The sequence below is a fragment of the Anopheles moucheti genome, chromosome 3 (assembly GCF_943734755.1).
Source record: "Anopheles moucheti chromosome 3, idAnoMoucSN_F20_07, whole genome shotgun sequence".
In the NCBI taxonomy this organism is placed as follows: Eukaryota; Metazoa; Arthropoda; class Insecta; order Diptera; family Culicidae; genus Anopheles; species Anopheles moucheti.
In genome coordinates this window covers 89,241,761-89,259,047 of record NC_069141.1, presented here as the reverse complement: position 1 = coordinate 89,259,047, position 17,287 = coordinate 89,241,761, and the positions used below count along the sequence as shown (strand labels likewise).

Sequence of the window (17,287 nt, the reverse complement as noted above, 5' to 3'; positions counted from 1 at the left end):
GGCCGCCGCTCTGAGGTTGCGCCCCGAAGGGTGCTTTTTTATAGCCTTCTCCTGCGTCTCGCAGCGACCGGGCCCGGGGATTGGCGTTGAGGGAATTATTGAAAGAACAGAACCGGTTGCGCGCACCAGTTTAGGCAAAATCGGAAAAATTAATGGCCTTCACTGCGCCCGGGGGGAATGGCAGGGTTGTGAAGAAAAATGGTAAAGAAAGATGCACACAAAAAATGGGCCCCCTGGTTGGTAGCGGTGGTAGTGACCTTTTTCAAGACGGCGGAGCACCAAAAGGAACATATCAGTTTTTCGCGTCTCCGCGTAACATATGACCATACTACACTTGCGTGCTCTTCGTTTACGGTTATTCCAGCCGCAGAGGTCCTTGTCCTTTTTGTTCATTAATGCTGCAAGAAACACATTACAAGGGCTGGAAAGTTCCAATCATCTACCTTGAGCGCACGTAACTCATATCTCCTTCTTCATGCTTTTCTCAACAGGTCCTGGAATTCCTCGGTCGCGGCACGTTCGGGCAGGTGGTAAAATGCTGGAAGAAGGGCACGAGCGACATCGTCGCGATCAAGATCCTGAAGAACCATCCGTCCTATGCGCGCCAGGGTCAGATCGAGGTGTCGATCCTCAGCCGACTCAGCCAGGAAAATGCGGACGAGTTCAACTTCGTGCGAGCGTTCGAGTGCTTCCAGCACAAAAACCACACCTGCCTGGTGTTCGAGATGCTGGAGCAGAACCTCTACGACTTCCTGAAGCAGAACAAATTCTCGCCGTTACCGCTGAAGTACATCAGGCCCATCCTGCAACAGGTAAGCAACCGGTGATGGTCGATCTCCATCGTGAACAGCATCGATTCTTGGTTCTTTTTGTTCGTACAATGTAACTGTTGAACGTAAAAGATGTGGTGGCATATGTGATGCAGTGGGCGGCGGCGACCCTACTTCCTGGGTAACGGCACGCAAGAAGCTGCAATTTAATCTTCATCGAGTGGCTTTGGTTGTGGTTTTACAGTCCAACATCCTCGCCTGTGGAGATGCATGTCGCTTACGAAACGAATTTCTTGTGGTTGATTTTATCTTCCCTAACCCAGAAGTGATAAAGAAGATTTCTGTGGTTTCAATAAATAATAGTCATTTAAATTTTAAGTATTATTTGAAATGTTTAAATATTTTGTGCCATCTTTGTCATGAAATGCAGTTTCCTGTTTGTTTTTAATTAATCCCTGTGTCGAACGTCACTCACTCAGCTCAGCGCACAGGATATTTTTTGTCTAGTTAAGTATGCTTATCCGCATCATAAAACTAAAGGCAAACTAGCATCCTGTAAAATTAGCGGCATCATCTCCCTGTGTGTCACTTAATGATCTCTTTTTTGTTTAGAGAAGTAGAAGAAAAAAAGGGCGGAAAAGGATGTCGATAATAAATGGAGAAGGAAATGAGGGATGCTTTGATATGCAGATTAGGGCAGGGAATATTTGAAGATAAAAACGCTCAAATTTGAGAAAACCTCCAGAAGAGACGATGATCGTTAGGGTGGGTTGCAAAATCGACCTCAATTCGTTGTGTTGGCGATCTTTTGTACGGCGTATTGCTGTGGTTCCTCCTCCTTTTGTTAAATGCATCGAAGATGCAAGAAAGATGAGACGAGCAAAAGTCTAGCTGAATCTTATTAGTTGTGTTTTGTAGATCAGGGAAAGTTTCATTAGTATTTTGAAATGAGCTGTGATTTAATGATGATAATAATTGTACAGAATGTTCATCCCAATGAGCATCCTAAATCCCTCAGAATCGTCATGCTTTTTAAATGGTGAGTAATCTTACTGCCTTGTCCAACACTGCACATGGACATCTTCCGAGGACGCTGCTAATAAAAACAAACGCTCAAACTCAACTTGGTTGATTGCGGCGTGGTGTTGACTCGTACGAACAGGAGTGAAGCAAGCGTGAACCTGTTTGGCGATTGTACATTAAATTTTTGTTTTTAAACCTCTCTGGCCCCGCATGAGCCGGGTGTTTTGGTTGGTGTTTTGTTTTTTGTTCTTCGCAAAGTCCGTCCTCGGGATTTTTTTTTGTTGAGTTATTGTGAATTCCCTTTCGTCCGGTGGTTTCGCGATTACGATCAAAGATTTATATTGCGTATGAAAGCATCGCTGGTGCATGTTTCAACAGGCACAGGGCGAATTTGTGAAGTGGTTCGTCAACGCCGAGCGCATAACGAGTTCGCTGCAAGAGAGTGACTATCAATGTCTTTAACTCGCGCTTTATGTATGTTTTAACTATATATATTTGTTTTATTGTGCATAATAAACCACATGACACAGCGGTTGCAATTATATTAAATCGCGAGACGCGAATTGGCATGGTGTTTAGTGGCGTAAAACGTGACCACTCGGTTTCCCATTTTCTTTTGCATGAAAGTGATCGTTTGTTGTCGATCAAGCAATGTCGATTACCATTTGGTTAGTGCCTTTTTCTCCTTGCTCTACGAGCTGGGAGAGATATCTTGATCTTCCTTTACGTTTGACCCGCGAATCATAAGATCTAGGACATCGGTCTTTTCGCCCAATTTCCATTCAACCGTCACCATCACGGCGTTTCGGTTCGCCTTCGATTCTGTCTACCGTGTGATTTCTTTTGCGAACGAAACCACCGACAAATCTAGCAATGGGGAAGAACAACAACCACCAATTCTTCTCGGTTCATCTTTCTCTCGCTCGAGGCGGAGAAATTTGCATACGTTTCGACGTTTTTTTTGTTGTTCCTCGTTCAGTGGAGGAAGAAATAATCTGTTTGGTGCTGCGCTCCGCGTTTGCTCGTTCGTTGTCATTTGGTGTGCTGTGGCGGTTTGGATGTGGGTTCCTGTCGTGTGGGGGTTTTTTTTTGTTGTTGCTATACGCCCGAACTGTAGACCTCCTTCAACTGTGGTCACGAGTTCTGCAAAACCCTCGCAAAGGGTGACCGCGAACCGCAAGATTTTAACTCATGGCAATAGCTTTTGATTGTGGTGTGACTTCCGAGCCGGTGAGAAAACGCGCAGAGTTAGCATTGTGTAGCGTTGCGTTTCAGCTTTCATTTTGTGTGGATGCGGATTGCTCTCCGGGCCCGAGGACTGGTGGATGTGTCTGGATCGTCTGGGTGACCCAATAAAGGCAGTAAAAACGCTGCTGTCGATGAGGGCACCCCCCGATTGTTGATTGCTAACGGGATTTCGGGAGCTACTCTACCGGGCTGCGTTTATGTATGAGCCCGAAGATGCTGGAATCAGTCCATCGATGGGGTGGCATGATGAATACAAATCATTCGAGATGCGGTGGAGACAGGTTTTTCCGACAGCTGACCCGATACTTTACATCAATGTTGGCGAGATTATGACAGGAGTCTGGAGGTTTACCCATACCGGCTGGAAATTACCCAGGTCGCCCAGGTTTAATTGACATAGATTTGCCGTTAGAGTTACCGGCTTACCGAGCTCAGTCGGGAGAACTCCAACTGCTGCACTGCACTCTCCCTGTGCGCGCGTCGAACGAAACGACGCATCCGCTTTGATGTCTGAGGTCGGCAAAATCGCAAGAACGAGGAGTCTGCTGTCTAGGGAGGAGAATTCACATCATTCACTCCGCATGATAGATAAGCGTAATCATCATCAATTTACGTCCCACACAAGTTATCCGGCGGGAGCATCTAGCAATTATCATTACATTCTACTTTTAATTCTGACCGTGTATATGTGCTCGCACTTGGCTGCAAACCTTTTTGCGATGTGCAGCAAAGATAACCGAATCGTTTTGGAGGAGAACGCGAGTGGGGGACCCCAAGCTATCATCTCCTCCACGTAACGTGTCCGCATGTGTCCACCGGGTGCCTGACAGTTGTCTTTTTGGATTGCTCTCCTTGTATATTCGCTGCTTTTTGTTTTGTTTTGCAGTGCAATTCTCCCGGGTATTATTGCATATGACAGGTTGGGCAGTCACTTCACGGTGGCTATCGTGGGTTTCATGGGTTTGTTGTGTCATCGTTAATGCGAGCCACCCCGTCCGCTTCCTTACATGGGGTGTAACGAGATTCTCGAATAGCCATTCATCTTGCGATGGGAAAAGAGGCCATCGTCATGTCCCCAGCCCGATTCTTTGCCATATACGGACATTGCTGCTGGTTTTGGGTTGTTTCGGTCGTACGGAGGCTGGGTACTATCGGTACGCGGAATATAGGGAACACGTGCGCGTGTTGTGACATAAGTTACTGCTACCAATACTTTGTAGTCGAACGAGCACGAGGTGAAATGAGATGTTTTTTTTTTACATTCATTATGAATATTGGGGAGGCTACTTTTCCCGTCGCGTTTGGTTGTTGGAACACATTAAATAAAACTATTGCTCCAAGTCCGGGATTATTACATGCCACGCTCTACGCTTGCACCGGGAAACAATGCAATGCAATGGACTCCAATAGAAAGCGGTCCGCAAGAGTAGCAGCAAAATGTATGCTACGCTTAACACTGCTAAATCTGTTACAAACTCGACTTAATTGTGCGTTGGTTTGGTGCGCGAAATAAAAAAAAAATGAGGGTGAGGTTTTTGCCTTACAGCGTATTGAGCACGCATTGTCGAGCCCCGAAGCAGCATTATGGTACGGTACGGCGTTATTTTTATTTAAATCATATGCAACCAACCGCACACGATTAATTGAATTTATGGCGTAATTGCACGAGTGCGCGTTACAGTTAGGTGGCTGCAATCGCGTTGAGGATGCAACGAAAGCGCGGGAGCTTTCGGTTCGTTCATAAAGGTGTGCTGTTGAATCTCTTCGCTTGTATCGCGGTGAAATGTATCCGATTTGGGGATGCGTTCTGCATGAGAACATCCCACATGATGTTCCCCTGCCACAGATGTCAACGGGCGATAAAGTAAATAATGCAGAACTGCCAGCATTCAAAACCGCTCCCAAGTTGTTGTGCAGGAGGACATTGAGCCATACGGTCATTTGACTAACATTAGGCGAAGCATAGCATCGTTCAATGGTTATGATAACTTCATCCAACAACGACGACGACGATGACGGTGTTAATGATGCTGCTGCGAATGTTGTGAATGGGTATATATGGCCACCATGGGTAGGCCAGCGAACAGCGGCGGCAATTGATGGAGGCGCTGACGTGTTTCAAAATGGAAAAAGTGAGCTCGGTATACTTTACCCGAGTGCGCAGGCAGGCAAGCGGGGGACGGTATCATTTGAATACCGTAAATTGCATAAATTAGTAGATGAAACTTTTGTTTTCTGTGTGCCGCGCTCTCATTACGCCCCTGAATACGGCCCAGCTGGGTGTTCATCGACGATGCGTATCGGTGTGCCTAATGGAAGGGTTGGAAGGGATATCTGCAGGGATGATGCCCAGGGTGTGTGCTATCGGTTCAGCAAAATGTGAAGCAAGAGCCCATAGTTTTAGCAACATGAATACTTAATCTAATCCCGGCTGTTGGAACTTTTCGATCGTTTGCATTCGCAAACGAGCGCGATTGGGAAGTTTGACGGTTTGCCAATAATGCTTTTAAGGGCGGACCACCGCCGTATCGTGCAGTCTGTCCTCCCCCCTAATAACCCTCGCTATCGGATATTGTAGATCTTTGTCTTGGCTTCTCTCGGCATCACCATAAAACCAATTGCGTTACGAAGGCAACGCACTGGGGTTCGCAAAACTGCCGGTTGCTAACTCATATTGTACTCAGCAGTTACCCTGGAACAAGCACATTGCGCGGTACATTTGGCTTCCGCTGTGTGCAGCACGAGAATATGCAAGCCGAAGTCATCCGTCCGCCGTCTGTGCATGCATGATGTGGAAAGTTTGCAACTTTTTCGAGCTGGTGGTAAGAGCGAAAGGGGAAAGAAATGCGATTAGGATGCTGGAGTCATCAAACCAACGGGACCAACCCCAGTGTTGGCTCCGACTAAGCTAGACCAATCGGCAGACCCTTTGGCGTCTCATGGAGTGTGTGCGTGTGTGTGTTCCAAGGTCCCGGCAATAGCATCGCATCGGTTGTGTTTTGTTCGCGTGGGTCATTGTTGTGCTGTGCACGCTGTGAACGGCCACTGCCTGCTGATTCTACTGCCGCTAGCAGCGAAAAAGGGGAATGGCTAATAAAAGATGGGTTGTAAAATTTTAAAACACTCATAAACCGTCCGAGTATGGTTCGTCCAATTTTTTTGGCACCATACTTAATCTCCACCGAAAGGGGCAAATTGGCTTTTCTGAGATTCAACCGCGTTCGCGAATGATATCATATTTGGGAAGAATGCTCCGGTTATGAGTCAGATACGGGTGACCCGACAAAGGAGTTTGTTTTATGTAATATAATTACTGCACAATATAATAAAAATATTATCAATAAACATGTTTTCGATTTGCTTTCCCTCGATTCCAATCAGGTTCTGACGGCCCTGTTGAAGCTGAAGCAGTTGGGCTTGATCCATGCTGACTTGAAGCCGGAGAACATCATGCTGGTGGATCCGAACCGACAACCGTACCGGTAAGTGGACGGAACGTTTGCCGTGCCTGGTTTTGGGTGGAAATTTAATACACTTATCGATTGATGTTTTACGGTTCTTACCAATCCCCCAGCGTGAAGGTGATCGATTTTGGGTCGGCGTCGCACGTCAGCAAAACGGTGTGCAATACGTACCTGCAGTCGCGTTACTATCGCGCACCGGAAATCATCCTCGGGTTGCCGTTCTGCGAGGCGATCGACATGTGGTCGCTCGGCTGTGTGGTGGCGGAACTGTTCCTGGGTTGGCCCTTGTATCCCGGATCATCTGAGTATGATCAAATCAGGTATGTGAGGCTGAGTGTGTATTGAAGGGTGTTGTTTTTCACTGCAGTAATGAATCCCATTTTATTCTCACAGGTACATATCGCAGACACAGGGTCTACCGACTGAACACATGCTGAATAGTGCCAGCAAGACGGCAAAGTTCTTCTACCGCGATGTCGACTCGACTTATCCTTTCTGGCGGTTGAAAACACCCGAAGAGCACGAGGCGGAGACGAACAACAAGAGCAAGGAGGCACGCAAGTACATCTTCAACTGTTTGGACGATATCGGGCAGGTGAATGTACCGACCGATATCGAAGGCGGACAGCTGTTGGCTGAAAAGACCGATCGTCGGGAGTTTATCGATCTGTTGAAGCGGATGCTTACGATTGATCAAGAACGCCGCATTACTCCAGGGGAGGCTTTGAACCATTCGTTTGCGACATTGGCGCATCTGGTCGATTATGCGCACTGCAACAATGTGAAGGCTTCGGTGCAGATGATGGAAGTTTGTCGCCGTACGGACTCGATGATTCACACGTAAGTGTTAAGTAGGAAGATTTGGTTGTTGATGTTGGAGAAACAATTGATGGAATATTGTGTTTGTACGATTACAGCTATAACCTGAGTGTGCAACCAACGACGGCCACGTTAGTGACGAACTTTGTGCCCAATACGACCGAGAACATGACGATCACGTTCAACAATCAGGTGCAGCGGATTGTGCGCGAGCGTGCACCAACATACGACAACCATCTGTACCAGATCTACGGTGGTCGAAATGTGGGTCGTCAGTATAGTAATGCACGGCCAGATGCGTTCCCACATCAGTTGGTATCGAGCATTCTTTGTCCACCGGGCTACCAGACGATGCCTAGCCCGACCAAGCACGTGGTCGTTGGTGGTACGTCGATGCAACCACCGTTACAGGTACCCCCGCAGCAGTACGTGAACGTGCCCGTACCGGTGTCGATGGTGGAACCATCGTCCGGTCAACGGATGTTGCTCACGAACGCCGTACAGCCGAACGTCGCATGGCCACAGTCGGGCCGGCAGGTCGCCATCGTACCGTCCTGGTCGCAGCAACCCGGTCCAGCACATTCGCTGATCGTTGATTCGGCACCGTTCTTGAAGCTCGAAGGACTCTACCAGAACCCGCACATCAACATCCAGACGAACCATCACGAGCCGAAGAAGGAGTCACCGGTGCATCATCTGGTGTAAGTATCTCCTAGAAGGGTGGATCTTCGGATCCGCCTTTCGGAACATACATTTAGAGGGTTTTTGTGATATTGTTTAGTGTTCGTAAATATTCCAGCGTTTCCCGGCACGACAAGAAGGAAAACAACCAATTGTCGCCGGTCAAAAAACGTGTCAAGGAGAACACTCCACCTCACCAGCGGTACAACCGGAGCCACATGTGTCCGCAGTATCATGACAACGGTACGAGCAGTGGTACTGGAGCCGGAACTAGCAGCGCGGTCGCCTCATCCTCCTCATCGACGTCCTCGTTCTACCAGCAGCAACAGCAGCAGCCATCGCAGGTCGCCAGCACTAGTAGCAGTCAGCAGATGCAAGCGCCGCCCGTCCAGCAGGCACAGGCCCAAGTACCGGCACCGCAGCATCACCATCACCATCACCATTCGCAACAGCAGCCACCGCAGCTAGCGAGTGGAAGTGGTGGCAGTGGTGGTCACCACAGTCACCATCATCAGCAGCAACACTATCAGCAGGTCGATTCATCGGGACCGATCAGTGGCGGAGGCAGTGGTGGTGCGGGTAACCTACATCACTCTTCTTCGTCCACCTCGTCATATGGCGGTAGCGGTAGCGGTGGCTCGTCAGTAGTGATGGGCGGCGGTGGAAATATCCACCACAGCGGTAGTGGTCATCATCATCACGGTAGTAGTGGACACATCCATCACGGCCATAGCCACGGACACCACAGTGGACATCACGGTGGTCACCATGGGCATGGTGGAAGCGCAAGCTACAGTGGCAGCAGCAAGCAGCAGACCATCACGATTCACGACACACCGTCACCGACGGCTGTGATTACGATCTCAGACAGCGAGGACGAATTGCCGGAGGTGAAACATAGCACCAGCTCGTCTTCGAAGAGCTCGCACACGACCTCGAATCAGACATGTACGCGTGGTACACATCCGTCGTCGTCATCGTCGTCATCGTGTCGGGGCGGTGGAAACGGTTGCAGTGGCGGTATTAAAACGTCCTCTTCCTCATCGAACGTTGCCCACAACGCGTCCTCGACAAATCAGCTCAATGGTGGATCGGGTGGACACCAGCAGCAATCGTACCAACCGTATCAGCCACAGCAGCAGCACATGAGCGTTATTAGCGGTGGCAGCAGCAGTAGCGGAAACGGTGTATCGTGCAGCGCTGGGTCGAGCAGTGGTCGACAACGGAAATCTACTGCCGTTTCATCGTCCGCCACAGCGTGTGTTACGGTCGGTGACAGCGATGGTGAAGGAGAACGTCGTAGTCCAAAGCATCCTCGTAAGTTAACCGACCCTTTCGAGAAGAAGCACCATTTTCTAACGATTTGTTCTCCCTTTGTACAGCGATTAAATACGAACAGCATGCAGGACAATCGCAAAAGAAACGTCTACTGGCGATGGCGCAGAACGAATGTTTGCTACTGCCTTCGTCCGGTAGCAGCAGTGGTGGACAACAGCCGCTGCACGTCCCGAAGCAAGAACCGAGTGAATTTGTTGCGTACGAGTATCCTTCGCAACAGCAGCAGATCGACAAACGTTCCTCGTGGGCACCACCCACGATGGGATCATCGTCCTCCTCTTCGCATTATGGAAATGGTGGTGGACACAAGCGCGAATCTTCGTCCTATATCCCATCGTCCTCGGCATCATCATCATCCTCGATGGCAGCAGCAACGGCTGCAGCTGCTGCAGCAGCCGCTGCTGCCATCCAGCAGCAACACCAGGGCGGCAGTGGAGGTTGTAGCGGTGGCGCGATTGGTCATGCTCCGCCACCCCATGCTCACGCCAAGAGCACACCAACCGGGGCAACTTCGTGGGGCCCACCAACGGCTGCCGTCTACCGTCAGCATCAGCCAAGCGCTAACACTCCACTAGGCAGCTCGCCCGGAGCAATCCTGCAGCAACATCAGCACCAGGCGCAACAGCAACCAGATATCTACGCCCAGGGAGACATGTACCGTCGATCGGCGGTATTCGTGTCCCAGGCGGCACCGTACCAGACGGCGTACAATCGAGTGGTGCCACCGCCAGCACACAATGCCTCCAGCCGGCAGGTGCGGAACACACCGCTTAGCAATAGCTCGCCGTACGCGTCCAAGGACAGCACGACAAGCACTGAGCGATTCCCGTCTTTTCCGTTGCAGGTTCTGCCCACGCATCCGCTGCCAGCGCACATTCAGTTTCCGACCGCCCAGTACGGCCAGTTTGGGCCACTGAGTCCGGCTCAGATCGCCAACAAGCACCACTACGCCTGGTTCGGCGAGTAAAATCCAGCTACTTCAGGCTGTGTACGCCCGCACGCTCTTCAACAGCTGAATGGCTCCTGGTTATTCTAATGAAATGTGAAGATGCAATGTTGTCAACGTCTCTTTGCTGGTTCGCTGGGCAACATAATCTCTCCACATCGTCTATATATTGGAAGAATGTAGGATACAGAACAGCACTGTCGCCAGGAGTATCTGCGTTGAGCTCTATAAGGGCTTATTTTTCGTTAGAAGAGTTCATTTTTTGTTTCTCGTTTCGCTTAATGTTTTCTTTCGTGCATAGCGTCGCATACCGTCTTAACATCGTGTGTTATTTCTCGGTGTTGGAAATTGATTGGAATTAATATTATGTGTTTAGAATGGGTATTGCTACTACACCTTTGCGTTTATGGTGTGCAGTTCTTGTTTAGTGTTTTAGTAATGTTTTACACGCCAATTATTTGAATACGTTCATACACATCTATGTATGATGCTTTAGTAGAGATTACGTAGTGGATTTGTGTTTATAGTAATTTTTTCATCCATTTCTTCGCTTGTCATATTCAGTCTTCTATTCTTTATAATAGTTGATTGAATGAATTTGCACATTGCTCCTGTTCCAGCTGTGTTGGGATAGTTTTCTTATTCGAAAATCTTTTATTTCCAAACCTTGGCAATAGTCTATCTATCTACGAAAGGAAAAAGGGAAGTTGTTCAAGATGTACTAGAGAATAGATTGAAATATGTATGTGTGTGTCTATCTGTCTGATAGTGAACTTTAACAAGGTGTGTACTACGTTTCTTGCTGAGTAGTATTATAACTGTCCATGCACCACATATAGTCATTTTCTATGTATTTTGAGGTTTGATGAAGATGGTAATTCATTTTTAGAAAACTTGGCAGCTGTTTAACAATTAACAACATTTGTGCAAGATCCAAGGCATGGTGATCCGAGCGGGATAGAGATTTGAATTCATTGATAATGAGTGTACAGAAACCGTAAAAGGATAAGGAGGAATAGAATTAGGTTAATGTTCATTAATGTTTCAGTGTTTCACCTAGTAAGAACTGAAAGGGATAATGGGTTTAGGATTTTTTTTTTTCAAAATATTGTTTTACAATTAGTTCGAAAATATCTTATCTACGTACGGCTTTAGTTCAATCATGTAATTGTACAGCTTTATTTTAGTATGGAAAAAGGGAAAACAAGTGTAGCATTGTGGTTAAACGACTGAATGGAATGTATGAGCCAAGTAAGAAGATGGTGTATCTATATGGCTAGAAACTTCGTATAAGAAGATTGCGTTTGGGTAGAACTGCGTAGTTTTCCGTCACGGTTATCATTCAGTAATATGTGTAAAAATGAAATTGGGCGTGAATGCATCAAGTGCGTTTGTGAGTGAATACTGGAAAATCATTGTGTTGCTTTATAGTTTAACGTCAAATCTTCTTTTCGTTTGAACCCTGTTTACATTCGCCATACGCATAACTGGAGTAAATGTAGCACTGAATGAAAGAAGCGTAAAAGTAGCAGGCATACCTGGGCATAGTAGTAGTGCCACACGTTAAAATAATGGTTGGTACCTGTTGAACAATTATAAAATAGCAACAAACGTTAACCGTTCGTCGCTTGCGTTGCGGTAATTACTACACGCGCGTATTCTTTGTATAAATGTTCTTTAGAAGCTCTACAAAAACAGGGCTGGCGCAAAGTAATAATTCGCATTTAAGTAATTGAAACAAAAAGGGGAAAATCAGATGGTAGCAACGGAAGATGTTTAGAAGATGGTAGTAGCTTAATCGTAAATTTGTGTTTTGTGATTCTTGTTTATCTTTTTAATGTTTTGAAGCATTAAGTTCGGGTTATTAATTGTCATAAATGTGTTTTTTCCGTAGGCGAGTGCGTTTGAGTTTGGAGACCAGCTTTATATGATATGAATTGTGTTGAACGATTTGGCTCAACTAGTGCGTACAGAGAGACACTTTTTAATTATCTTTGTGTGCCTAGCTCAGAGCTGTGGGAACTGTTCTGTTGGATTCAGCCGGGTTTGAGTTCGAATTGAAAATGAACGCTGCTATATATCGAGCAGTTGCTGCTAATTCACATTGCCAGTAAAGATTTTCGTCGTTAGTGGAAGAAAAGCTTTACAAAAACATACGCAAACACCCACAAAGAATGAATAATTCAAAATATGAAAATTAAACGAAGCTACGTATAATTGCTTCTTTCGAAGGTCATGTTTAGTTGAACGTCCTGCATTAATTAATTAACAATCTATTTTAAGATGTGTGAATATGTGGGATCATCCGCAGATGTTTGATCGATAACAAATCAATACAGCCAATTGCCTTACATATGGAACAAAGCAAAACAATTAAAACTATATTAAGTGTAACTACAGTGGCGATGGTTGGTGTAGAATCTAAAGAAGCGTTAATTATAAGTTAGCTTTGTGTTAACAGTGAAATCCTATTGCAAAAAAATTCATAAATGTTGGCTGCACCCCGGTGAATGCTATTCGATGGAATAATACTATACGTTGATACCAAGGATCGCCTGGGTTGCCTGGTTGGCGCAATATGAAAGTTATTTTATTTTCGACTTTCTCATTCTGCACTTGAATCGAGTGGGACAGGTTATCGCATTAACATAAAGCATCACTACATATAGTGCGCCCCTATGTTGAATGAGTGTCCTAGCTAACTCGATCACTGATTTGGTAATGGATAAATCCCATAACATGCATTTGTGGATGCTATCGGCAAACGGATATGCTTTTTCATTTAATTATGGTAGCGAATGCTAGTTGATAAAGTAAGTAATGCATAAATGTGTATTACACGATGCAATACAAGTGTACTGTTCAGGATATCTAATCGCGATCTGTGCATCGGTCGATCCACAACATGAATGTAAGATCTCTAATATAGGTTTCTGCGTGACTTTGCCCCACTATGATTCTACAATTGGCCAGCACCGAAAATATTGAATATATTAGCTTATTGCATGATAGAATTTAATGGTTCATGAAATTAAACAAAACACACACTGTTGTAAGCAGACTGTAATAGTTTATGTTTTCCTTATATTGTATAGATCTATCATAGCGCTTAACGTAACTAAAATGCACCGTGGAAAAGGTATCTTATTAGAGGCGTAGGGCCACGCGGAGAGGTTTTACATGTTTTATTTTGTTTTCGTTTTTTTTAATTACTCAACTAAGAAACTCACAAACAAACAAACTAATCAATTTATAGAGAGACTGGCTATTACATACTTCGTTAGCATATTGTGTTTAAGGTTTTTATCGTATATTCTTCTTCTCATGTACTACGTGTTACGTGTATTTCAAAGTGTTAGATGTATGGTTCTTAATATTGGGAGACGCTTCCAAAATTCTACTTAGCTTGGGTGAACAACAACAACGGGACGCTAGGTTAAACGCGCACAAAAGTGACGTGTTAGGCCCCAGACTGAGATGTCTAGGTTGGCGTTGATGTGCCCGCAAGAAGATTCAACGACAGGCGGCATCACTTTACCTTGAGTGGATTCGAACTCTCCTGGTATAGGAATAGTTTCTCGACACGTAATGGTAAAGGGATTGTCTTTTTTGAAAAATGCGTTCCCATTTAACGATCGGCTAAAATCGGTTAACCTTTGTACAGTTTCCTTTTCGTTCGAAGTCGCCCTTTACAGGGGTCTGTCTCGTTTAAAGTTTCAATGCTTTTTTATTAACTTTATTAGTGTTAGCTGTTTTGGGCAGCAGTATTCGTAACTATTCATATAATATTCACGAGATTAAATCGGTAGTACGCGGTGTAGTAACCAACAACCAATCGTGTATGGTCATGGGAAAAATGTTTGATATTGTATATGTAACTATTTTAAACGCTGTTTGTTTTATTCCTTACTTTTGTGCTTATCTTGTCTACACAAATACTACGTTTATATGAAAAAAGCAGCAGCAGATGATATACCTGATACGGGATTATAACAATAAAAACAAAACTAGGAAAACACTGTAGAACAAAACACCAACCGCCAATATTTAAAAAAAGTTCGATGCTCGAGACGCGTAGGACAAAAACAAAACGAACGGAATTAATGGTTCATTTTCAGTAATTCGTGTTTTGTACTGTTGCCCACCTAATGGGTCGTTATATATACACACAAACACATATATAAATCAGTTTGCAAACTGGTCTTACAATTTATGAAACATTGCTTTTCAAAATATTGCACACTAGCCATACCGATTAATAATTGTATCGTAAACACAGGGACACGATTTAAATACAAAAGCCCCCAAACTGAATTGGGGGAATTAATTTTGGGAATTGTGCAGGAAATGTGCACTGCTGCTCCATCTATTATCAACCCAACATGATCGTATAATACACTGGTCTAACCGAGCTCAAGCGGTGGCACTTCGTCAAGTCGAGTTGCTCTTTGGATTGTTCGGATACAAATATTTTACGGTTGTCAGTTTGTTTTTCTTTATTTGTGGTATATTTGAACACATTTTTGTACGATGTATAAGTAACATATTGCCTTATATGGAAATAATATGACACTACAAGAAATGGAAATAATCAATACGATTTGATATAAAAGCTATCGGTTTTTCTATGCCCTCGATACATACAACATATGGAAGCAAATACGCGCATATGTGTAACAGTCGAACAAGATAATTTTAAACCATTTGTGAAGAAGAAGAGCCTAGAAACCTACTACTATCACTTAGAGCGGAGTAACTTTTTTCAATGGGGAGTAACATACAGATACTAAAAACCACACACACAAAACAAAAAATAATGTAATGGTATAATGTATAACAAACTACACGTTTATATATATATATATATATGCATATAAAAGTTTATGGTAACGAAACGCAAAAAAGCAAAACAACAAAAAATCTGCCCCGATGCAGAAGAATAAAGTCAAACGAAAAAAGTGAAAAAATCATTGCAAAACGTAAATGCACGCGTCGTTATGTTAATGTTTTGTAATTTAGTTCTTTTAAATGATTTTGTAACGATATCGTTTCGTTTTAGTTTTTCGAAGCACTCGAACGATATCGGAACTATCGATGTCCGAAGTTGTTCTCTAAGGTAGTGGGTATTGTTTGATATGTTTTCTAATTTTCATTTTTTCCTTTATTTTCAGGTTCTTTCCGTTATTACGATACTTAAGTTCTTTACTTTGTGAGATTTATTTTCGAATTACGCAGTCGTCGAGATGTAATAGAAGAGACCCACATAAAACGAACGAAGAACGTGAATAATCGATTCAATTTCATTAAAGCATTTGACAGCAACTTCAATGCGTTCTACAGTTCGCAATAGAAACATACCATGATGCCGGATGTACTAGCGACTATTGAAGTGATCAAAAATTGATGTACTTATTGTGTATATAATCGAAATACTTGTTAGCGTTAGTTTTTTATTGTTGAAAACAAACCAAAAGTAAAACAACCAAACTATGCTACCTTTTGCTGCGTAAGGGATCGTTTTTGTCGCAAGTAGATTAGGAATGCGAGACACCGAAAAGACTTGTACTAGGAAGGGGCTAAAAAAATAATGGATTAGCTGGGGATACGCTGCGTAAATTATCTTCATGTTCAAACTGTTTGTATTTTTAATGGCGCAACACAGTGTTAGAAAAGAAGGGACAATTAAGGTGGATATAACGTTGATAAAGTAGAGGAAAAACTAATTAAAACACACAAACTCACATTATTGTGGAGTAGCAGGACAGAATTAATATAGACATTTCTTGTGGCTCTTTTGCATCTTCTTCGAAATCGTACTGAGTGTACTTAACTATTTGACAGTGTAATGAGGTAGAGGAAGAGAGCCTGCTGCAGATAAAATAGCACGTTTTAAAACATGATATTAGTATGAAAAACCAATACCAATATTCGATTTACAACACTTTATAGGGTGTTAGATGTGAGAACACATGCATAGTTAGTGCGGCTAGCGAAAGACATCGTAGGGATGCGAAATAATGCGAACGTGTGGATCAAGAATTTTAACCGTATTTTCTCATGCTCTCTATCTAAATGGTTCCCTCCGTTTTTTCTGCATACGCCTGGTATGCACACCTTGCATGTTAGTTCCGTGATAAGCGTTAAAACACAAACAACTAGTAACCGCAAACACACACACACCGCACACTCAACCGTAGCGCATGAGTTATGTGGGAGTGGAAGAGGTGATATGTAATAACATTTGTACTTTCTACTCGTCTATTTGTCGTTCCAAAAACAGGATGGTGTTTTTTACTAAAGCGCGCGTGTGTCTAATGGGTCTAAGGCTTATAAAACAGATTATAGTAGAACAGACAGACGTAGTTGTTCGTTTTAATCCAAAATCACATGGTCAGTATCATGATATGTCCAACGCATGTAAGGCTTTTTACAGACGATAGGCTTGTTACTAAAGGTCCTTGCAATATTACTACTCCATCGCGAACTCCCTGTGAGTTCTTTTTGATTCAGTTTGTTCAAAATCAGATTTTACTATTCTTATAAATTTACGTTACACTTTGGAGGCTATTTATGATTTATGAATTAACGTCATTTAACAATATTGCTATAGGTTGAGCACTTGACGCGTCTCCATCTAAAAAGCGCCAGTAAAGACACTCACAAAAAAGACCTATTGTCTGTAGCAGTAATCATAAATCGTACATTTTTTGCATTTCCTTGTCTCCATTTCTGGCTTTCTCCAACACAGTCTCTAGTTTGATACCTATTATCGAGTGATCGTTCCCGTGTAGTTCCGGAAATCGGACAACAAATTGATAATAATCTCACTCTAATCCCTTGTACGACTAGATGACTAGAACATGGGACAAAAAGGCAAGATTGAAGGGAAGGAGAACAATGAACGCATCAAACCGAAATACATATTTGTGATAATAAAATTAACATAGAGTGGATATAGCAGATATATACATATACCATTATACATATTATCTATATAC

At 44.1% G+C, this 17,287-nt stretch overlaps 1 protein-coding gene across 7 annotated transcripts in view; it reads left to right on the top strand.

Annotated features, from left to right (window-relative positions):
* Nucleotides 1–15,266, top strand: part of LOC128300490 (homeodomain-interacting protein kinase 2) — a 62,551-nt gene extending 47,285 nt beyond the window's left edge. For 5 of the 7 annotated variants that reach the window (XM_053036561.1, XM_053036562.1, XM_053036559.1 and 2 more), the window contains 7 exons: nucleotides 492–812; nucleotides 6,423–6,523; nucleotides 6,616–6,825; nucleotides 6,899–7,345; nucleotides 7,423–8,025; nucleotides 8,106–9,322; nucleotides 9,388–15,266. In XM_053036561.1, coding sequence (XP_052892521.1) covers nucleotides 492–812; nucleotides 6,423–6,523; nucleotides 6,616–6,825; nucleotides 6,899–7,345; nucleotides 7,423–8,025; nucleotides 8,106–9,322; nucleotides 9,388–10,310 — 3,822 coding nt within the window. In that variant the 3' untranslated portion in view covers nucleotides 10,311–15,266. The remainder of the gene's footprint in view (nucleotides 1–491; nucleotides 813–6,422; nucleotides 6,524–6,615; nucleotides 6,826–6,898; nucleotides 7,346–7,422; nucleotides 8,026–8,105; nucleotides 9,323–9,387) is intronic. The other 2 variants (XM_053036566.1, XM_053036565.1) reach the window with 2 other exon arrangements.
* The last annotated feature ends 2,021 nt before the right edge of the window (nucleotides 15,267–17,287 follow it).